This window comes from Pteronotus mesoamericanus, unplaced genomic scaffold (assembly GCF_021234165.1).
Source record: "Pteronotus mesoamericanus isolate MK-2021 breed Mesoamerican mustached bat unplaced genomic scaffold, CSHL_Meso_final scaffold_21, whole genome shotgun sequence".
NCBI lineage: Eukaryota > Metazoa > Chordata > Mammalia > Chiroptera > Mormoopidae > Pteronotus > Pteronotus mesoamericanus.
The window spans coordinates 2,072,577-2,096,062 of NW_026555310.1; the positions used below are offsets into that span (position 1 = coordinate 2,072,577).

Consider the following 23,486-nt stretch of genomic DNA (forward strand, 5'->3'; position numbering starts at 1 on the left):
GTGAATGAACGGGGTAGCTCACATGATGAAGTAGCAGCCTTATGCTCCAGAGTATCTGAGGACTGTGGACACGTTACTACTTCCTTTTATGCTTCTTTCTCTCTCTAAATGAACATCACTTAATACTACAACCTTCTAAAATTATCTGCATAAATGGGAGCAGGTAACTTACTCTATAAAGGACGAAGATCTTATAACACCCACTCTTAATATGAAAAAGAGGACTATAAATGAAGTTATTAAAATCAAGATACATTTTTAGCTTGGACAAGAGGACAGAGATTGCTAGCAACCTGAATCCCAGTCAGACACACTTCCAACTGCTTCCATGTGTATGCATGTGTGTCCTTTCCCACACAGCCCTACCCCCAGTAGAATTGCTTGCCTACTCTTTACAGGTAAATCCTAGGAGAATGTAACCTCCAATCTTTGGAATCAAAGGCACAGCCAGCTTGCTCTAACTATTAGGATCACTTTTCAATGCAGGCTCAAGGGAAAATCCAATCAAGGGCTACAAAAAAAAAAAGATGGAGTGGTAAACAGAAGAAAACAACTGGAATAAAGTCTTATGTTAAAAACCCAAGTAGGGTCCTTGTCCTTTGAGGGATAAAAGCTACAAAATAAAACAGCAAGACAACAGGAATAAAACCCACATGAATCACTGTGGCATCCAGTTTCTATTCACAAAGAAAAAGCTCCAGTCCATCTTTTAATTTTTTTTTTGAAAAATTCCTGACATTACAGAACTAAACTGAAATGTATTAATATTCCACTCTTACATTTCCATGACAAACAGAAAAAAAAAATTCATGAGCCAAAAAAAAAAAACAAAAAACCAACAGGGAGAAAGCTTATAAAACTAAATATGGATCTCAGCATTAACAGCTGAACATAGAAAGGAATTAAAACGCTTTAATTAAAAAATCACGAGTGGATGATAAAGTGTGTAGAAACTGAAAATTTACAAACTATTTAAAACCTGGAATCGCTGACTGTTCAGAAACTACACAGATGGATCATGGGTGGTGGTGAACAGCAGAAAGGGATTATGGATGAATCTGCATTGTTCTAGCTGCTCCCCATGCCACCCGTCTCCGAAGAAAGCCTGTAACACAAAACAAGAACTCAAAGTTAGTTTTCTTGAATGCCCAGCTGCACCTCACCTCCAAAACTTCCAACCCTGTTGGGTGAACTGTGAAGGAGAGGTTCTGTGAAACAATCAGTGTTTCATACCACGGGTAACATTTTACAATTCCTTGGGTTAACCAGTAGTATGTGCCTGTAACCCCTGCAATCGAAGCTTCATGAGAGCAAATTACCCCAGAACCAAAGGAAACTGAGGACCCTGTCTATCAATTATGGGTGTCCCTCAAACCGTGCTCCTCTGAACCTTTGTGGGAGGTAGATGTTAAACACCTTATGGCCCTGGCCAGGTAGCTCAGCCAGTTAGAGTATCATCCCAATATAGCAAGGATGTGGGTTTAATCCCTGTTCAGGGCACATATAAGAATCAACCAACGAATGCATAAATAAATGGAACAACAAACTGATGTTTCTCAATAGAAACCACTTTATGAAAATACACCACAGAAAAGTCTGCCAGAGACTTACAAAACACAGAAGCAATTTTTTTCAATCACCTGAAGACATTTTTTCACTGAGAGATGAGGGAGAAAGGGAAACACTGATGCAAGAGAAGTGTTCATTAGCTGCCTCTGGTGTTGCCTTCAAGATGTGCCTGGACTGGGGATTGACTCTGCAACCTAGACGTGTGCCCTGCCCAGGAACTGAACCCTACAAACTTTCAGTCAGGGGAGGATGCTGCAAGCAACTAAGCCACACCAGCCAGGGCAGAAGCAATGTTTTTTTACTGCTGAGCTTATTTCCACTCCTCCAAAGACAGTGATAAAATAATTTAGAAAACATTCATCTACAAGTAGCCTCACTAGGCTAATGCTGAGGCATCTTTAAAAAAAAAAAAAAAAAAAAAAAGGGCACACTCCCCTCTGGAGGGCTCACCTGGACCTCCCTGCCCGCCCTACCCCATTATCTTTGCCTTTCTCCTGAGCTCCAAGGGCCCTTCTTTTGCTTCTCTAATTTCTTTCCTCAGCCTGCGCAGCCCAGCTGGCTCACTTCTACTACCTCTGTAACTTTCTAAACTCATAATTTGGGGGTGGGGGCGGGGACCTTCATTCTAGAACAGTCCTGGTACTTCTCTACCAATGTGAAGGCTATTACTAGCTAACTATTAAGAGATAATGCCGTTTTAATTTTTTTTAAATGCTAAGCTGTCAAAGAGGGAGCACTAGTAAGTACGGGTCAAGAATTATACTCAACCCATAGTTTTTAGGCCTAGTTTTCAGGACTTAAAAGCAAAAGCCAAAATAATGTTTCGGTAACTCTTTGCTCACTCTAGAAGCTCCCAAATCTGTTGTCTTAAGACAAATTCTCCATCCAAACATACCTAGCTACAATGTCTTTTGTTTTAAATACATCATTTGATGCCCGTAAGGCCTTTGGCTTGCTTCACTGATATTAGGTAGCCAGCAAGAGTTTACATTTTTAATAGAACTCAATGTGTTACACTGAAGTTTCACTTTCTAAATTTATTTGAATGACTCTTAAATGACTGGCATAACCTATTTGTGGTCTCATCAAGGGAGCATGAACACTTCCCCATCTGTATCTCTTCCACAACAATGAAAGACAAAAGCTGGCCAGAAGGGGGAAGAAAACAAGGACCAAGAAATAGATGGGTCTTTCAACTACAAACTAATTTTATGTCAGAAACGGTATTTCCACATCGGCATAAAGTGGACTATTTTGTTCTTAAAAAGGGTAGATTCATTCTTGCCAACAACAAAATGGAATAATCTAGGGTAATACAAACAACAGGCCCTGAATAAGAGTTTAAGGGGGAACTGAAGGTTCAACAAAGGATCTGCTGGAAACAGTTTAGATCTAGGACCTAAAAAAAATTAAGTTCATGCAAGAAGGTAGTGGCACTTTGGTACCAAAAAGAGCTTAGAAAGAACTGTCCAGAATTTATGCACACAGCCTCAGCAGGGATTGAATGAAGGGGGCAAGTATAGAGTGGACACTGATAAGAAAACCCACCCAGAAATATTATGTTATGGACTCCTGGTGATGGTAGGCAGTCCCTTCAACATCTGGATTCCTTCCCAGTAACCCTCCTTTAAGGAGAACTCATTAGGTAAAGAGGCCTTCTAATCAACAACTAGACGAAATTACCAAATCTCTGGGGGAAGATGGTATCAGCAAGATTAAGTCCAAACTACAAAAAAGATCTTACCTAATGGAGAGCTGGACTACATGATAAAGGAGCAGCTAGCAACTAACAAAAGTCCTAGCTAGACAATGAACTGAAGTTTGCCCCCTCTAGTCCTCCATGTTACGTGTAAAACTAATTCAAAGGCCCAATCTGGGTTTGAGGGACCACAGTACCATGGTAATATGTAATGCAATACTCATGAGTAATTAGTTTTTCTTACACCGTAAACCAAAGTAAATGTGGGAAAATATCATCAGGAAAAAAACCCTCTGCAGTGATTCTCTAATGCTTTTGGAAAAGCATTATACTTTCATTAAACTGGCAATATGTACTCAGGTTGAATGGAAGACTACCAGATGCTCTTTGCCGTTTTATCTTCAGTATTTCTACCCTTTTTATGGAGGAGGAACTGAGGTTTTAGAGTAAGAAAAATAAGTCTTCAGGAAGACTCACTAGTCATCCATGTGATTGGCAAATTTAAATTTTTCTAGGGCCTCAATTTTTTGTTAAATCGAATAAGTAGATTGACGAGTTAGTTGATATTGGTGGTTCCTTCCAAATCTAAGCTTATAATTTTCTACTCATGGTAAATAGAGGGTTGGTGGGGAGGCAGATGGGAAAACAAGTAATAGAAGGATAAAGGGACTTAGTCTAGTAAATCAGGGTTAATTCAGGATAACTGGACATAAACCTGTCAATTTTGGGTGATGTCACACACAGGTCGGTGGCTCAAGATTTACCCAATGTCATGGGAAGAGGAGTAATGCTAGTTCAGGGGAATGGAGACAAGCTGGCAAACTGAGACTTTTCCCAACTTGCTTCCCTATTCTTGGTAAAGAAATAACTTCTTTGTATGTATGACCTATAAGAGAACCTCAGAGTAACCACTCACCAGAGGAAACCAACCAGAGATGGACACCCCTGTTACTCACTGCTGTTGGCAAGGTAAGAGATGTGCAAAGCCAGAGAAACTATTCTTCACTAACAAAGGTTCTTGCCACTTACGGAAGACCCTTGGGATTTAAATCTGTGACAGGCCCATCACCCTTTGTGGGGAATGACAAAGGACTAAAAATTAACCAGGGATATAAAGAGGTCCAGTCAGTTTTATAGAGTCTCTAGTTAAGAAACTACAGGTCACAAGTTCCCACCCCTTTACCCTTCACAGCACACAGTCAACTAAGGTTCTTACTGTGGCAACTTTATTATATCTAGAAACACAAATCTGGCCAAGAAGGCCAGCTGATAACTTAACCATTAAATAATTAAAAAAAAAAAAAAAAAAAGGTTAAAGGAGAAGCTTTTATTCATTAACACAGAGCCTAACACATTGTTATATTGCAAGGCAGAATAAAACTACAAAAAAGTAACATAATGAGAAAAAGCAAGAACTGTGGCTCTAGATAAAGTATTCAACAAGTCAGACTCTGAAACAGGCACTGAGCTGAAATGGCCTAAACCTAAACAACGTTACCATTGCCCCCACCCCCACCCTGTTATCCCCCAAATAGTAAAAAGGAAATGTCACAAGCTCACAATTGTTTGGTTCTCACCAATGTTAACAAAGGAAAACAAAATGAACCAAGAATTACTTGAGGGAGTGCCTCAAGATATGCAATCAGTAGGGGGAGAATCTCTGTTTCTCGCCTTTCAGTTTGTTAGTTACACATGGCACGGCAGAGGTGGTGGTGGTGGTAGCTGAAGCCCCGGTACCCTTAGCAGCAGACACAACATTTAGAGCCAGGAGAGGGATGGGTTTCATGCCAAGCAGACTGGAGACACAAGGGGCGGTCGGAAGAGGGTTGGGGAGGCTGGAGGGTGCGTCGGAGGTCCCCGCTGTGGCGAGCGAGGGGGTGGTGGTGGAGGAGGAAGAAGAAGAAGAAGGGGTGGAGGGTTGAGAGAGGTTGATGCTGAGGTGATCAGGGATCGTGACGGAGGCTGCCTGGGAGGAGGGTTTAGCGTTTTCTAAACTGTAACAGAGGAAAAAAGGAACAAAAAAAAACGGGTGGGTGGAAGGGAAGACCACAAAAGGGAAAAAAGTACAGGACAAAACCGCTTCAGTTATCAGTTAAGTGCCTCTGGTTGTCAATAGGAAGACCTAATACCAACTTGTGACAAGCTGTCTCTCTTATAGTTTATATCCCACCCTCTAAAAATGTATACCTGCCAAATTTCATTCCACAGTGCTATTTAAAACTGCTACTGTGAAGAAAAAGCTGATAGACTGAGAAAAGAAACACAGCACACACTTCCATGTATGACATACTGATCCAACCCAGAGGTCAGAAAGGAATGGTTTCAACTAGGAAATGAAAGCATTCACAATCTCCAAACAATGAACAAATGTTCCACCCATCAATCACTTGTGAAGCTTTGGGATAGTAACCCACAGAATTTTTTTTCATTTTTTCTGTATTAATATGCAAGTTTGCTTCCATCTCCAGAGCAATCTTATCAATACACTAGGACAGACAGGGGAAAGAGACCCAAGTAGGCCACTGACTAATCTCAAACTTCAAAGAATGTAACATTTTCAAAGGAAAATCCTGAGGACAGAAGTGTAGGTAAGAACTGGGGAAGCTTCATTTCTGGTGAGAGGTTGTGATGAGGAAAAAAGCTCTTTGTTTTGTGACTGACCATATTTGTAACACAATCCTTATAGAACTGGAAGAAACTCAAGCACTGCCAAAAACTGTGTTCAAAAAGCAAAACTACTGTTTCTACTCCTAAAATAAGCTCCAAATCACAGTAATAACCTGCAGGTACCTGCTGAAGTCTCTCTGGACAACCCAAGATGAACTCGTCAAGGGCAAGTAGGCTCCTCTTAAGACTCCATTTTGTTTACATGAATCCAGACAACAATAATCGATAAAGAGGGAAAGAACTCAGATTGCCAGAATCCTTACAATCCATTACTGAAAGAACAGAAGTCTTTTCTTGCCTAGTATTAATAATAAAACCAGTTTGCGTTTCGCATTCGAACTGGGCCAAGATGAAAAGGCAAAAAAGTAAACTCTGGTGTTAAATGAAGCTTCAAGAAGTTTTAACCCAAATCCATAGCCCAGGCTAGTTTCATTAAACAGGATGATCATGAAGCGTGACTAAATCAGGAAACTAAGGTGGTGAATGAAGTTCTACTTCTTTACAGTGTAGTCACTGACCTAACATTGGGGGGGGCACCCCACAGTTGGGCAAGTAGGTTACATTTAAACACCATCTGACAATATTCTAGGCAAGACTATCCAAGAAGAGAATTTCCAGCTTCCAAGAACATGATTCCTGCCACTTAACAACCACCCTCAACTAGAAAGAAACAAAAGGACAAAACCTTTGTAAAACAGCTTCTGTGAAAAGCTTTTCACCCTGAACATTAAGAATTTGATGTGCTTGGTAGCTGAAGAAGAAAGGAGATTCAAACGTAGAAAAGTTTTTTCCACACAAAGATCAGTTAACTACCTGAAGGCATAAGAACTCTCCAGGGAATAAGTCAGAATCACTACTGGGGAACTGATAAATTCTCAACTATAAGGGGTCAAGACCATGTAATAAATACATGGTCAGTGTAAGCATAACAACAAAAGCTCTTTCTTATAAATTCCTTTCCCTTGCACTAGGATTCAGAAACTCAACAGAGACCAAATAGTTACAGTGATAAATAACTAGCCAAAGGCTACATAAAAAAGATTGCTAAGCTCCTTGAGAAATGAGCTAACATTGATTTTAAAAGGTAGTGAGCAATGAGAATGTGGCTTAAGCACTAATGCTGAAAAAGCAAGAAATATTTTTTAAATGCCTTGTAAGATGCCCATTGGACTGTGAAGAGTCCTGCTACAATCATGGGTTTAGTAACAATAGCTAGCTTTGGATAAGGAAAATAAAACCTCAGAAGCCATTATTGGATGCAATGGGGGGGAGGGGAAAAAACACTAGGTATTACTGAAATACTCAAAACCTGTGTCTCCCCTTTGCCACAAGCTCTAAACAATGAGACACATTTACAATTGGAGAAAAGTGGACATTTTCAGAATAAATGGTAATGGCTGCCTCCAAACAACTGCTTTGCTGTCACATTACTTCATTATCCTTATTTCAATTAAGGGTACATTGGAGCCTAAACCCAATCAGTGAGAGTACTGGTCTATACTGCAAACATGTACAGCCAAGAGACTTAAATTTGGTTCTCAGTATAGGTGCCCTAGCCAGAGCACCTGACCTAGTACTGAAAACAACCTCCACAACCTCTGCACTACCAAAACTATCAAAGGTCAAATTCAAGCCTCTACTCTCCCTCCTCCAAGCCCATGCAAACTCACAACCTGGTTACTTTTTCTGCTAAAAATGGATGAACATAGGACTAGACTTAAAACCACCCCCGCCCATCTCCATCTATACCCACCCACTCCCATTACCCAAATAACCCCACATTTAATAACACATTTTAGCTTTCCTTAACAAACACACATTACCTGTGTGTTGACATCAATAAGGTAAAAAAGGTAAGGAACCCTTACCTGACATTGATTAGATATTGAGCCAGGCTAATGCTGGCAGCAGATCCAGTGATGGTAACCTGCCTATCAGTAGATCCTTCCACTGGGTTCGCAATTTTGATCTGCGCCCCAGACATCTGACGGATCTCATTGATTTTGGCGCCTTGACGCCCGATTATGCAGCCAATCAACTTTAGGGAGAAGAACAAGAATGCATGCAAAATTAGTAATAGCATGGCTAAGTCCAAGAATTCCATCCCATCCCTCTAGCATTCCATAGCCCGGGTCCATGACGAAGACAATGGAAACTACTATCTGCATCCTATATACTCTACTCACATACTCCTGGATTGAGTTATAGATTGCTCTCAACTCTTGGCTATTTCTTTGCCTGACCACTACAGGTCAGAGCCAACTGAGCCAACTGACTCATAGGTTTATTAGTTCATTTTCTTAGAGAGTAAATCCAAAGACAAAATAAGACAGAGCCAAGATGATAGCAAACCTAGTTCATCACCATAAACCTAAGAATAAAGGTATCTTTGGTTTTTTGGGCAACAAATATGCCTAAAACTCATCCTGCCATGATCATCACTTTACTATACTGACAAAACTTCTAACTTCTAATGCTTTTTGCCTTGAGAAAAAGTAAAAAAAAGATGATCTGTATTTGTACTGTCCAGTACTATAGATCCTTATGTGATTATTGAACATAGGAAGTGTGGTGTGACTAGACTGAGAAAATGAATTTATTTATTACTCTTAATTTAAATAGCCATATGTAGTTAGTGTGTACCATGTAGAACAGCAGATACAACGTCCGAAGACCACTGCTTTAAGCATAAGCCCTCGGATTCTACAGGAAACAAATGCAAATGGAATTAGTACTTGATACGAAAAGGTTCTTTCCACCTCATGAATACTTAACAAGAGTTTAACCAACTGTCTCCATTGATTTTTTCACTCATGAGTCTAGGTACTTTTAGATTTTTGATATCTAAATCCTCCATTTTCTTTCCCTAGCCCTTATAACTGCTAAGATCTCTATTTTTTAAAACCAATTCTCAGTTTCATCCAATGCAACCCAACTACTATACTTACATCATTTGGAATGGTGAGTTCATGAGAAGTAGTCTGAGCAGATGCATCCAAACCTGCTAAAAGACAGAAGAGAGCAAGGAAGTTCAATGCACAGCATACAAACCCGAACTGATCCGCACATTAATCAAACAGAAGGAAACAAACTGGAAACCCAGCATTGGCTGTTGGGATTCATCACTAACTTGAAAGCCTCCAAGGAGTAAAGAGGGGTAAAGGGGTGTAGAAATAATGCTGGAAAGGTTCCTCTGTACACTCAGAAGAGCTGATTTCATGCCATTTCCTGCAAAGCCCAGCCTATTAGTGTGTAAGGGGATGGAAGCAAGGGAGAAGGGAGCGCGACATCCTTAAACAGGATCAAAATCTAACCAAGTCCTTCTGCACTTCTCCCCTTTTCTGCTTAAAATTTCCTGCGTTGTAATTCCACTTTTATCTCACCTGATGCTCACTAGCACCAGTGCCAATATGATGCCTGTTATTGGGTACCATGGACTCTTGGCGCACATGCAGTTGCTTTAAATATACCTGTATCATATTAACAGTGCCCAGCCCCCCCCACACCTCCCCCACCACACACTATCCTAACCTACACCTGAAGGTCAGAGAGAATGAAATGGCAATCAGGTGAGGAAAGTTCATTTCTCCAGATTTATTCCCTGTCTTTTGCTCAATTGCTCATTAATTTTTTTCTGGTTTTTATTGTTTTCCAAAGAAAAAGAAAAAAAATCTGATCAACAAACACTCACATCCATCTATAATGGCACCTGGATTGGATCAGGGCAGCTAGCTAACTCTCAAGGCTAGTCCTGCTCTCACCTGTGACTGTTAAAACTCAACACATTTAGAAGGGGGTTGGCCAGATCCACCAAGGGACCCCTCAGGGGCACCAGGCCCGCCCTTTTGCTCTCTCAGCTTATTTCTGCCATGTGCATGTTGCTGGTATGTCATGGGCAGTGAAACAAGACTCCCACCAGTTTATTAATATAACAGTAGAATACTACAGATTTTTTTTTTATCATTACCCCAATAGCCTTTCACCTCTGGAGAGCTGGATTCAATGCCTGTTAAGATACAAGTGAAAATGAGTTTGGTGGTCTCATCCTAACCCTATCGGACAAGTTATTCCTTATACAGAAAAAAAAAAAAAAGCCCAAAACAAAACAAACCAAAAACCAAAAAAACACTACACAATTTGGCATAAATGGACTGTCTCTACCCAGGTCTGTGAAAGCTGGTGGAGAGGAAGGGGGTGCCAATCAGTTCAAAGGGGCAGCAGTGAGGCTAGAAGAAATGTCAGCCTACCCTTTGCCTGATAAGCATCCCCAGACCTCAACCCAAACCTTCCAGGGTCCCCCTTTTTTTTCTTTTTAAAGAATAACTCACCCCAAATGAAAACCAAGTTAAACACATTACCTCCTTCGGTTTAGCCACAGAAGATAGGCAAGTTTAAACCAGCAGGATGCTGGGTACGAAGTTTGTCTTAAACAGATGTCAAACTGAGACCTTGGGGCTGGCCTCTGATTCGCACTACACCTTACAGAAATAAACACTGAGGCATCCATACCACTGAATCCGGTGTTGCCATGCGTCATGGGAAAATGAGACTGTTGCATTGCCAACTGGTGCAGCTTGGTCAACTGCAGGGAGGAAACAGGAGAGGCTGGCATTAGGAAAGTAACAGAGCCAGGGCTCAAGCACATTCAAATCTGAAAATGCGGATTTCCTGATCCTCAAAGTTGACTCTAGTACTCTTACTACAACAGAGGATAAGAATGGGGCTTCTATCACAATTCCAGGGATGGGGAAAATATGAAGTGTTAGAACGGGAACTGGTACTAAAGAATGAGTGCATTCAGGGTGTGTGAAGAGAAAAGCAGCAAGTACCAGCCCAAGAACCATCCCCTTGTGGGCTATTTAATGAAGGTGTTTGCAGCCATTACAAAAGTTGCCTTGGAGAGAAGCATAGACAGGCTAGGTAAACAAACTGTGCAGTGGTGCTAGGGAAAACACACCATGCAGGGTTCTGTCAGAATTGGGAGAAGGGAAGGAGATGAGGGGGCAAGGAGACTACAAGGAGAGAAATTAGGATGAAACCAAACTGGGTTTTAGCCCCTCCCCCACTACTATTTTCTACAGCTATTTTTCATCTATATAAACTGTCTTTGCTATTGTAAGATAATCCCTCATCCAGTATACTTCCCTTCCTGGGGCCTACACCACTAACCAAGAGCCAAAGTCAACTTCCCTTGTCTAATGCTCAGCACCTGAAAGGGTTAGTAAGGATAGAGGAAAAGTGCAGAAAGAAATGCCCTGTAACAAAGTCTGAATACCAACACTTTTTAAATGAGTTTTTAGTGGCAAGGAAGGTTTTACTGAATACCCAATTATTCCTTCCTATCCTTCCCTGTGTAAATAATCCCCTTCCCAGCCCCTCCAGATGCTTTTAAAATTATCACCTCAAATTGAGAATATACCCAAAGACAAACCCACCTCCCACTACCCCCATGGAAAGGACTCCATACAGAGATGCACAGTCCACTGGCAATTTAAATTGTGCCCAGAAATATCAAATGACAGAATACCATGGAACATTTCTCTTTTAGACAGAGTAATCTGGAACACGGGGGAAAGCAGAACCTAACAGTTTTCCAGATTATAATTTTCAGGGATTAAATGTCAAAAGACAAACAAGGTGCTACTATGCCCTGATTAAAGATTATTTAAGGGCTGAAATGTGAGATTCATCTTGTGAGGAAAACAACTTATTGCAATAGTTTACGACCCAACTCATTTCTGCCTACGTAGAAGAAAGGAGCGAGACAATTTTGGATGGGAGAGGGAGCTTTTCAAAACAAGAAGTAAAAACAAAACTTACATCTGGCTGTGGAATGGCATACTGTCCTTGAATGGTATAGGCCTACAAAAGGAGGAAAACAGTTCCTATTAAAAACCAATCACGGACAGCCACCCAGTGGGGAGAAAAAGACAGATTTCAACTAGCCAGGAAGCCAGAGTTTAACTAGAGAATGGGGAGGCCAGGGATTGAGGCAGTAAATGCTATCTCACAAATACAGTCAGACCCGAGTTGGCCTTCTTCAAACCCTAGATATGATGAATTATTCTGGGAAGCCTACGAAGGGAGCCATGTTCCCTGCAACCAAAGGCAAAATACACATGGATTTCTAATGAAAATGTGGGAAGTGGAATTAAACAATGCCTCACTTGACCAAGCCCCCTTCTTTCTCCCTGTGTACAAGATAGCCTAGGAGAAAAATGGTCTCTCCCCTCAACCACCCCAACCCTTCTACCAATCACAGTGATGTGAGTGATTTGTGTTTGCACAAACCTACATGGCATGTTCTGCAACACTTCCCTTTCCCTATCTTATTTGTCTCTACATCTGCCTAAAGACCTTAAATGCACTGGAAGCTAACTGAGTCCCTAAGTACTAGGGAGCTGACCACAGAGCGCACACAAAAAATTCAGTATTCTAAATCCTGCCTTCTCCCACCTCCCCTCCATAAAAGACACTTGCAGCTCCCACTACACCCTCCTCCCCCCCACACCATAACCTCCGAAAAGGGAGCTGGGTCTCCAGGGCAATGGGGTGTGGGACAAGGAGGAGCAGGAAAAGCAGGGAAGGAAGGAGTAGCTGGCTAAAAGAATGTGAGGCTTCTCACATCAGTGGCCAGTAACCCCAAAAGTGCACCCAGGTTGGGGTGGGAAGGTGAAAATGGGGGAGGAGTAGGAGACAAGGAAGAGGGATTGAACAAAAAGAAAAAACAGGAGAGTTGGTGTTACCATCTGGTGGGCTACGCGGCCTGTGTGAAATGAGGTGTGGGGGGGGTCAGTCCAGGTCCCCGTGGACAGGTGGTGTCCACAGCACAAAAATCACCAGCGCCACTGGCCCCCCGCGTGTTGGCAGTCTCGGCTGAGGCGGAAGGATTGAGTGAGCCTTGGAGACTGAACATCCCCTCTCACCTCTAGAGGTGGTCCCTCCAGGTCAGGGTTGAGGCACATGGACGGGGTGGTGTGGGGAAAGCTCGCACTGTCGCTGCCTGTGCTGTACCTGTCCTGTGGATAAATAGAGGATTTCAGTCTCCAGGGCTGTCAATCCGGCACCTTGTCACCAGCATGAAATTCACACAAAAAAAGTTGTTTAATTTTTCTTTTCCTTTAAAAAGTAGCTCACAACACAATTTGAAACGAGCTGCAATCAGTTGATTAAAAAAAAAAGTTACCTAAAGGCAGATTTCATACTGCACAATTGGGCTATTTTCAGTAAGAATAAAGGGGTAGGGCAACAGAGCTGATGCCAGCTCCTGGTCAGTGTGGGATTAAGGTGAACCCCTATAAAGCCCACTTTATCACAAAGGAACAAAAGACACAGGTCCACCTGTGGACATTGCATGAACTGGTCCATTTAAAAAGGCCCATGAGAATAATCCATGACAGGGCCACTCACGGAAGAAGCTGCAAGCTTTTAGAGGGTGATCGACTGAACAAAGGGGAGGGTGGGGAGGGAAGCAAAGAGGTAAGAAGGGGAGGTTGGGGGGAGGAAAGGGAAACAAAGAATTGTAAACAGAAAGGATTGCTGTCGCCCATCATGGGACTGTTTATAATCCCAATGGGAAGTAGAAGAATCCAGAAGAGCAGGAACCTGGAGTTCCTGGGGAGAAGGAAAAGAACTCCTTAAGCTAAGCCTTGCTACACTGACTCTGGCTGGGCCTTTTCTTATCCTGCCCCTAACCAGACCGACTGAAAATTCTTTCATCAAACCAGTTCGTACAAGGCTATTGTTAAAAGCAAGGCACTAAACTGTTTCAATTAACACTATGACATGATTAACTTCTTATGAAAACTCCCAGAACTAACAAGACAAACTAAGTGCCCCAAAACTTGTTCAGTTTTTATGCCAACTCAATACAATGTGAATGAGACAGACTTCAAGTTTATGCTTTCCCAGTTCAAATACAAGAAGGGACCAAAAAACTGCTTGTGAACAGGGCAGCCCTACGTAGAAAAGGGAATTTTGAGTAATGCACTTGTTTACGCAGCTACCAAAATGAAGGTCACTATTCCAACCTGGATTCCAGTATTTTAAAAACTGACCTACCTACTCCTCAAATACTAACCAACAAAGCATAAAACTCCCATGGTGATCAGTGCTCTTGTCATAAGAATCTAACTTCATAATAAACCATGTGCCAAAGATTAAGAGTTTAGGTGGATGAAGGAGAGCCCAAGGGGGTGCATGTTGGTGTTCTTACTCAAACACCAAAGATCACAGCACCACTGCCCAACATGCTCTCCCCCTTCTATTCTTGCACAATGAACCCTTACCCGAGCTGGTTCGTTATGCCATGTGGGTTCAAACCAGTGTTTATGAGGTTAAGAACCCGGGGGACAACACACTGGAGTTTGGGAGTGAAGGGGAGGAGTAGGGGAGGTGAGGTGAGGGGAAGGGAAGTTTGTAGGACACTCAAGTTCTGGAACCCCAATTTTGAGACCACCATCCAGAATCTCCTTCAGAGGTCCAACTCTTTGCTACCTTTATTCAGACCTCTAAAGAATACCCCACAAATAAAAATGCATGGATGGGGTGGGGGTTGGGAGAGTAGTGACACCAAGGAAATTTAACCCTTTCTTCTAAGCCAACCCACCTTAAATTACCAAGTAAATGACCTCTTCGAGTGCCTACAAAACTCCCATTGCCTGCTAAAAATTAAATAAGGGCTTGGCATTCATAGCTTTCTCCAGTACAAAAAAATAAAAAAAACTAAAAGCAGGTCAAACTATGGCCAGAGTAGAGGTTTTAGCAAGCATGCAGTGGCCTGATGTGCTGCTGGCAAAGTTGACATTTCAAATATAATCTTTGTTGATAACTAGCCCAACAATAAGAATTTTCTTACCTGACCACCTGCAAAGATGACTGGAGAACTGGACGGCTTGGGCCGGTACGGGATGGTCACGCCCTTCGGGGGGGACTGGGAGAGAGTCAGAGGGGAAAAAAACAAAAAGAGATAAGGTTTCAAAGCTGCTTCAGCTGTGTGGCTTAAGCTCACACAGGTCAGTTAAATTAAAGACTGTATTTCCATTCCCTCACCTACCAATGTTGTCTCTGACTACACCTCATGTGAAATCATCTATAATTAGTTACTTGCCTTTAACATAAATAGTAAGATAATCCATGGACTACACAGCTCACACTAAGTCTGATCAAGACAGATTCCCCTGTAATAATTTAGGCATGATTTCCATGTTTTCAAATAAGTCTAACAAACATGAAAAACCTCTCTGTGTTCATATATATACATTTTAGTTGGTGACTTTTAGATCTTAATTTTGGCCTGAATAGGAAATTAGCCAAAGTAAGAAATACAGCATCCAAATGTTACATCTAGGATAAGACACTATCCATGAATAGTTCAGAGGCTCTATCAGTATTCTAAACTCTACTTGGAAAGTCTACTTTCCTTTGTCTCCAATGAGACAAACTCCATATGACAATTCTAAAAAGGTTTAATGTCCCTTAATTTTGCTATTCTTGCTTTAATTAAATAGCATATACCAGGACCTCCTAAGTCATTCACAAGCACCATTAAGGATACATTTTTTCCTATATAACCACCACTTTGAATATAACCCCGGCACAAAACACAAAATTTTAAAGAACACATCAGAGTGGAATGCAGCTAAAATTTTGGAATCTAAAAGGCTACTTAACCCTGGCTTGTGTGGCTCAGTGGACTGAGTGCAAGCCTGAGAACCGAAGGGTCACTGGTTTGATCCCCAGTCAAGGCACATGCCTGGTTTGCAGGCCAGGTCCCCAGTTCAGGGTGTGCAAGAGGCACTGCACACTGATGTCTCTCTCTCCCTCTTTCTCCCACCCCCCTCTATAAAAATCTAAAAAAAAGCAAGCACCTTAACTTAGCTCCCCAGGAACCCAGATACATCTTTTGTCTACTCAGTCCAAGTAGTGAAACTTCCCCTACCAACCCCACTAGAACTACTATAACCCAAAAGATTACCGTTGTTTAGCAGTTTCTATTTTTACTCGGACTGTAAGAAAAGCCAAAGCTGGGGGGAAAAACATATGAACTCAGGGAACCTCCTCCCCACCCCCATCAGAGACTTCTAATAGCTTCACCTAATTCTAGTCTTACTAAATATAGATGAGTCTGTCTCCCCTAGAATCACCCTCCCCCCATTCTCAGCATGAGCCTGAGGGCTTACCTCCAACATGACCACACAGATCTGTTTCACACACTCAATGATGGATTGCGGAATGCCAGCAATAGTGATGGCCCGCTCGGTTGAGTTGGGGAGCATATCCCCTGCCACCTGGACCTGAGCCCCTGTACTCTGGAGTAAAAAGAAATTTAAAATCAGAGAAAAAGAGCTCATACTTACTCTTCCAATTTCTCCCAGTAGCAACTTTAGAGACTAAAGCTCAGTAGACTCTTATCCCACCTCCTATCTTACCCTTTTTAACCTCCGTTTCCACTCTTCCCTTATTCCAGATAGGACTGTTTAATGAGTTATAAATAAATTAGCCTCTGAAAGCCAAGAATAAGCCTGAATAACAGCCTAAATTTAACCTCTCAACACACACACACACACCCCCCAACCCCCCCCAAGTCCTAGACAGTTTCCTCTCAGCTAATGTTAACTGTGGCCCAAGCAAAATCCCCACAAGTATCACCCACCTCATTCCTATTAATCAAATACTTAAATCAAGCCCATTCTATGTTCCAGGTACCAGTCTAGGTACCAGGAATACATCAGTGAACAAAATCAAAGTCCCTGTTCTCATGGTATGTACAACAGGCTCCCAAAAACTTCAACTCGTTTTCCTTTAGGAGTCATTCAAATTTCATTCTAATATTCAATTCAGTAACTCCCAGATACAGTTAAAAGCTTCCATAATTCAATGTAACTTCCACAACTTAAAAAAGAGCAAGATTACCATCACACCCCCATATATCGTCCTGTTTTCCCCTCACTATTTAGGAATTTGGCCAAGGAAACATTTGCTACTATTATGTATCAAACTGTAAACTCTGTAGACATCAAAAAGAATTATGCAGCCTCATAAAAAAGTTGCAAATTCTGGTTAACTTTTTCAGTCTGATGGTTGTTCTTTAAATGTATGAACTGTTAAAAAAAAAAAAAAAAGAAAGAAAAAAGAACGTACAATACTTTTCACCCCAATATAATAGAATACTCAAACTGGAATCTTCTAAAACTGTTGCTTTAATAAAAATCTTACCTCAACAAGTGCTAACTTTTCCTAGTCACAGAGATAATAAAAGCAGCCACATTTAGAATACTTATCTTTTCAAAAAGGAGCACAAAAGTTACCAACCTCTCGTATTTCCTTGATCTTGCAACCACCTTTCCCAATGAGAGAGCCACACTGACTAGCAGGGACCACCAGCCTCAGGGTGACTGGAGGTCTACTGGCAGCTGTGCTATTGGTCATAGAGCTGCTGATGTCCTACAGAAAGACATCAGTCAGAACACCAGAATATAGCAAGTTTTAGCATATCCCTGGGAACCCGTAACTGCCATAACAGAACTTACCCTCAATAAAAAACACATTGTATGTATCATGATCACCATCAACAAATGCCCAAAAATATCCCCTTCAAAACAAGTATTTCTGAAAAGATAACACCTACAAACTTCTCCAGAATTTGCCTTATATATGTTTATTCACCCTGAGAAAGGCGTTCTTGGTGGGGGGGGGGGAGAAAAACAATTATTAGTTTTGTAAAGCAGAGTTGACTGGCCAAAGAAAAACAAGATTGAAGTCAAAGTTAAATAAAATATTAAAAGATGAAACAATGCAACCCTAAATTCAAATAACCCATCAGGTCCTCTTAGAAATCTAGAAAGATTAAGTAGTATACTTCCGTATATCATTCTTTAAATTCTTGGTAATACTATCATTATAGAGAGAATGAAATTGAGGCCAAGTACTTTTCTAAGAAGCTGTGGATTTGATTAAAAAAACTACACTGGCTCCAAAGGCCATAATCTTTCCCACTACAATATGCTGCATCCAAAAAGTCATGGTTTTAACCTAGTTAAATTGAGTCTTCTGAAGGTTAACTAGTTTAAATATCACTGCTCAGTCTAATGCCTATACAGTAGCTAGACCTGGAAACTGCTTAAACATAAATCTTAAAGTCAAGGACATGTTTATTTGGTTCAAGTGTGAACAACAGATTTTCTGAATGTTTCTTAAGCCTTAAATTCTGGATTAGCAGGGTCCTGCAGGTCAAGAGGTAACATTTCTGATCTTGGCAAGGATAACATTTCAGCTACCATTAAGTATCCAAGGACCAATCAAGCAGCAGCCAGAAGCTCTTCTCTGCCTGTGGTGTCAATTAGTGATTAGCAATATTACTGCAGAAAAGAGAAGCTGAAAACTGAGGAAAAGAGCTAGGACAATGGTTGATTCAGCACCTGGAGGTTGAGGTGGCTTGGTAACAAAAAAAAAAAAAAACTTCTTTTTGCCAAAAAGCTTGAAACCATTTCCCTTCAGATAACCTATAAAACTTATTCCCTCCTAGTATAATTACAATACAAAAATATCAAAATGATTTTTCAAAAATTTAACTGTACCCAGGGTTGGAAGATATGTTTTTATGAGATATATTAGTGTTCAGGAGGGTCCCTAGCAAAATCACATTTAGTTCACTCAACTTTGAGTTGGGACATAAAAATTTACCAATGCAGAGGTGGCATATCTTCAAAACTGTTTTTATAGTTAGTCCCTAGTAATAGTCAAACTATTTGATACTCAAGTTGACTTATGTAACTATAACGGATCAGATTTTGAGGATGCTCAAGGGGAGCAAAGAACTCATTTTGTAAACCAGTCTCTCTTTGAATTTAAAAAGCCCTTTGAAAATCACTAAGCTATCTAGAACCAATTAAAAATGGAGAATGAGGGAGGAGAGAGAACAACAAACCTCTTCCAGTTTGTCAATGATCATAGCAAAGGCTTTGAAGATGGCATTAGTGGGTCCAGCCAAAGTGATAATTCTCTCAGGACAATTCCCTTCTGAGATGTTGATACGTGCACCACTCTGGATGAGAAACAAGGCCAAGACGTTAAATAGGCTGCTATCAAAACATATATCAACTACACAAACCGTCCTAAGTAAGACAGGCATGGAGCTGCCTATATACAAGATCCTGCTACAAGTCAATGTCAGCATCATTTCAAATACTGTTTCAGGTTTGTCCTCAAAGAGACTACAGAAGTTGCCTTAAATCTTGAATAAAATGAGATTTGCCAGAACATTTCCCAGCACACTATTTGTGACTACAAATAACTAAGCCAGAAAAATACTAGCTTCTTACTCTTGAGACCTTCCCTCCTAATCTCTCCTTATACAGGATATTTGCCTTTCTTTAAAAAAAAACTTTCCAAGGTAAGAGTACCCAAAATACCCCCATAACTCACCTCCTCGCGCATCTTCTTAACTGATTCTCCTTTCTGTAAGAGTAAAAGTCAAGAGTTCGTTCAAACGGCTCTTTCAACCCAGACTGACTAAATAGTAATTAGAGTTCAAGTGAAACCGTCTTACCTTTCCGATGATACTGCCAACTTCCTGTGATGGAGAAAACTCGTGTCAAGTAAGAAGGAACTCAAAAGTGTTTATTATCATGAAAAGGAATTTTTAACTGTACACAGTAATAGAAAAACTAAGAATTATTGGGAAGGGGAGTGGGTGGGAGTATTCTTTTCTTGGCTCAAAAGGTACATGAAGTTCTCAAAGAATTTAAAAAACAGTAACAATGAATGAGTGATTAAATGTTTTCTTCATGTTCAATATAAATTATTTTTTAAAATATCAAACATATTCACCCCTCTTAAAATTTTCTAAAATTGTTTGGCCAGGAGAAAATTACCTATCACAAGAAATAGCAACCTTTATGAGAAAACTCTTATCCAGGTATGATACAGTTTTTGGCTCTAGCTTATAGTTAAGCCTTTCCTGCTCAGTGGAGCTTCCCAGTGAAGTCTGTCCATTTCCCCATTACACTCTCATCTACGCTGCTAGGAAGGAGTGCTAAAGCCAGACACCCAACAGTGCTAATCTGATGAGCTCCAAGATACTGCCCTCTCTTCCTGGCCCCTCCCCTAGCAGTTACTATGACCCAATTTCCCAAGCTGGTGCATACCTTTCCATGCATAAGTAGCCGGATGGTGAGAGTGACGTTTAATCCACCTTCAATCACACCGGTGTCCATGCTGAGCAGTGTTCTGGGGAGCAGGACTTTGAGTGGTCAAATCTTTGGTCACTGGTGGGGGGGGGGGGGGGGGGGGTGAAAGCCAAAAACTGAAACGCAAACATGACCAAAATGAGAGAAAGAAAACAATGGAAGAAAAATATTTTCCTGTTATTTTCACTATTATCACTGTTTTGTTACTCTGACTCTTCCTTTAATGACAGCCTATCAGTTGGCAGGCTTATATACATTCAGCACAACTGCATTAACAGCTCAGGTTCTGTTAAAGTGTATGGAAGGCGACTTTCCAGGCGCTCATTAATGGTCGGGTTTCTGCTGACTCGCAGCATGAGGAGGATTCCTTCAATTTCCAATGATTCTAAGGGGAACTGCTGAACGTGCACTAGTTGTCCTTCAGCAGAATTAAGCTTCAACAGGATACAGAAACACCTGGAAATCATGAGGGCAAAACACCAACTACAAAGAGGGCAAATGACCTTCTGCTTCCATGTTAGGGAGCAGCTCACGCTGAAAGCTGGAGAGGACATGTAAATTTTCTCACTGGTGGTAATTTCCAGATAAAGAATTTGAGGTATCTCTCTCATTAAAAGTTTAAATGTTGATAAATGACACCAAGTAATTTTTAAAAGATTTGTATCAACAGCCTCAGTGAAAAAGCTATTATCTGAAATGCCCTCCATGTAGGCTTGGTGTTCCCTATTCCCCTCTAGGAAACGACTCCATACATTAAGTACAGTCTTCTCCCAACCCAGGTAGATAGTCAGATTTTAAAATTTTCCTTGCTTCTGTGTATTAACCTTTGTTACCTCTCAGTCTTTATTCAAGTCTCTTAAACATTTTTCCAAAGAAAACAATAAAAATAAAACTGGTATTGCTAAAAATCTGTGTAATAGTTTTAAGCAACAATGAGCCTTTCCTATGGAGGAGGTCCTTTCCCCACCTACCCTCAATTTCTTAAGATTTGTTTTAGAACATTGAAAATGTGAAGATAATTTGTTTTTTTATATATGTACCTTTGCCTACAATACTGCTTTAGGACCTTACAATGTCATCTTTAAAAAAGCTCTCTCCAAAGTTGTTAAATGTCTCCAGTGACATTACTAGTATACCTCCCTTTCCAAACTCAACGAAAACTTAGTTTTCCCTTCACACAACTAGCCACCGTTCTAACTTTAACTTTGCTCTAACATGAAGCCCTTATCCTAAATATTTAAAAGTGTTTAAATGGCTGCCAAGCCATTCTGTATAAGGCAAGCTGCCTCATGGGTACCTGAGAGTGCGATTATTTAAAAGATGGGCTTTGCAGCCCCAAAAAACCCCTCCCCCCATTTTCATAATAATTAATTGCTGGCAAAATTCCAGAGTTCAACACTTTTCAATCATGGAAAAACAAAAGTGTTGGCGAGGATAAGGAGATGGGACAGAGTTATGTCTCTAAGAATGACTTTTTAAAAAGAAATAAATTGTGGTAACAAACAGTTTAATTCCTTATCCCTGCTCACAAATAATAGGAAGCATTTTACAAATACAATAATGGAAGTTTGAAAGGGCAGGAAAACTGTAAACCTATTTGAAGCCATTTCTTGAGGTAAAGGACAAAGGTGCATTTCCAACTCCAAATCATCCAAAAAAATCCGTCAGATTTCTCTCCTGACTAGGTCAATCAATGTAACTGTACACAATCCCAGCAATCCAGCTGTTAATCCTGCAGTCCATTACCCCTTCTATAAATAGCTCGGTCTGGGTCTATATCGGCAGGCATTTTGTAATTTCAAAATTCGTTACCCCGAGAGAACGTCCTGAATAACTCGGTAACTGGGAGCCCGTCTACCCTTTCTTTAACTCCGCAGCCCCCCTCCCCTCGGTCATCCTAGCGTTTTCCACTTAAAAAATGCGCCCCCCCCCCCCGCAATCCCTCGACTGGAAGAGAAAAAAATAAAACGGTTCGGTCGGGGGGGGGCGCTGCGACCCAGGGGGAGGGGCCGGACTAGCAGTGCCTCCTCGCGTGGCTGCGCCAGCGCCTGACCCCCGCGGGGAGCCGCGCTCACCCGCCAGGCCAGCAAGTCGGCCATTCTTCTCCCCCCAACCCCCCTCAACCAACAAATCCACCGCCACCACCCCAACTGCGCGCGCGCCCTCCTTAACTCCTGCGCAGCCGCCACCGGGAAAAGGCGGGGGGGAGGGGGAAGGCCTTGCGCGAGGCCTACTAGGCCGCGCCGGAGCCAGGGCCTCGCGTGAATGGCCGGGCAGGCAGAGTAAGAGGGTAGGCGCTCACGCGAGACTACGCGAGGTCGGGGCTCGTGACGAGGACCGAAGCCCGCTAAGAAAGATGGCAAGAGTGAAATTAGCGCTATAGCCGGGGGCGGAGAGAGAATTTTGAAGCTTACCTGCAGGCGCGAGGCGACTGAGGGGGAAAGGGGAGCGGGCGGGAAGGGGAAGGGCGGGAGGCCGGGGGCGGAACAATAGGGGCGGGCGGGAAGGCGAGGGGGCCCCCGCGGGCGGGCGGAGGAGGAAAGGGGGGGGTGGAGGAGGAGGAGGAGGAAGGGGGAAAGAGACCCCGGGGCGGGTGGAGGGCGGCGGAGGGCGGGCGGGCGGGCGGAGGGCGGGCGGGCGGGAGAGGGCGCAGGCTGCGGCTGCTCCGGCTGCTGCCTCTGCTGGTCTGGGAGGGGGACGGGGCGGAGCGGCCCGCTTTCAACCCCGCGCACCCTCCGACCCCGGAAGCGCTAACCGCCCCGGGGGCCGGCGAGGCGACTGCGTCGGCCAAACCTTCCCCACACAATACGGACGGCCTCCCAATAGCCTAGAGCGGCTCCGTGGACAGCGTCGGCATCAGCGAGACAACACCTGGCAGCACATAGCGAAGCCTATGATAGAGCGGCAGCACGGGGGCAGTGAGGAAACTAGTGGCCCCTAGTGGGCTGATTAAAAAGTCCAAGCGTAAGTGCGGAGACAGTTGGCAGTCGCGGAGGATACAGGAGACAGGAGGGAAAAAGATAGCTGAGAACATCCATCTGATATAAGAGACAAGAAAACCTTGGAAATCTATAGTGATACTCAAAAACAGAAGGAGGAAAAAATGAATTTGCTACATTGAAGGTAACTTTTACACCAACTCCTTACTCTGAAAATTGCTAACTTAAAGATTTAAGAATTTACCCTCTCTTTTTAGGAAGAACTGCAATTCATTCTTAGTCAATAAGGGAAAACCCTTTTTTAAAAGAGTTCCATCTAATAAATGCATAAGAAATGAAAGGGTTAGAAAATCCTCATTCATTCTGCAATCCAAAATGAAATAGATTCAAGCAAGTGTTATAAATCACCAAAACTTTAAGCAA

The 23,486-nt window shown here is 42.1% G+C and overlaps 1 protein-coding gene across 26 annotated transcripts; it reads right to left on the bottom strand.

Annotated features, from left to right (window-relative positions):
- Positions 1-822: 822 nt before the first annotated feature.
- Positions 823-22,637, bottom strand: PCBP2 (poly(rC) binding protein 2). Of its 26 annotated transcripts, none has more exons than XM_054591030.1 (15): positions 22,539-22,630; positions 20,083-20,240; positions 19,485-19,508; positions 19,361-19,393; positions 18,864-18,980; positions 17,249-17,380; positions 16,117-16,245; positions 14,793-14,879; positions 12,862-12,954; positions 11,756-11,797; positions 10,445-10,517; positions 9,903-9,941; positions 8,884-8,936; positions 7,804-7,973; positions 823-1,105 (listed from the first exon to the last, which is right to left on the bottom strand). In XM_054591030.1, the coding sequence occupies exons 2-15, from the start codon at positions 20,149-20,151 to the stop codon at positions 1,069-1,071; spliced, it is 1,098 nt and encodes a 365-aa protein (XP_054447005.1). In that variant the 5' UTR covers positions 20,152-20,240; positions 22,539-22,630; the 3' UTR covers positions 823-1,068. The 26 variants fall into 26 exon arrangements, with proteins under 26 accessions (XP_054447005.1, XP_054447007.1, XP_054447006.1 ...); XM_054591032.1 differs by having other exon boundaries at positions 14,793-14,867; positions 22,539-22,629; XM_054591031.1 differs by having other exon boundaries at positions 8,884-8,939; positions 14,793-14,867; positions 22,539-22,629.
- Positions 22,638-23,486: the final 849 nt, after the last annotated feature.

Bases quoted from the DNA above. Each gene is read 5' to 3' on its own strand.
- PCBP2 (XM_054591012.1), bottom strand. From the start codon at position 20,151: ATGGACACCGGTGTGATTGAAGGTGGATTAAACGTCACTCTCACCATC. The intron at 18,981-19,360 runs GTGAGTTATGGG...TTTCTCATCCAG, and splicing joins TTAAGAAGATGCGCGAGGAG to AGTGGTGCACGTATCAACAT. The intron at 11,798-12,861 runs GTGAGAGGGGAT...CTCCTTTTGTAG, and splicing joins TGGAGGGACCACCTCTAGAG to GCCTATACCATTCAAGGACA.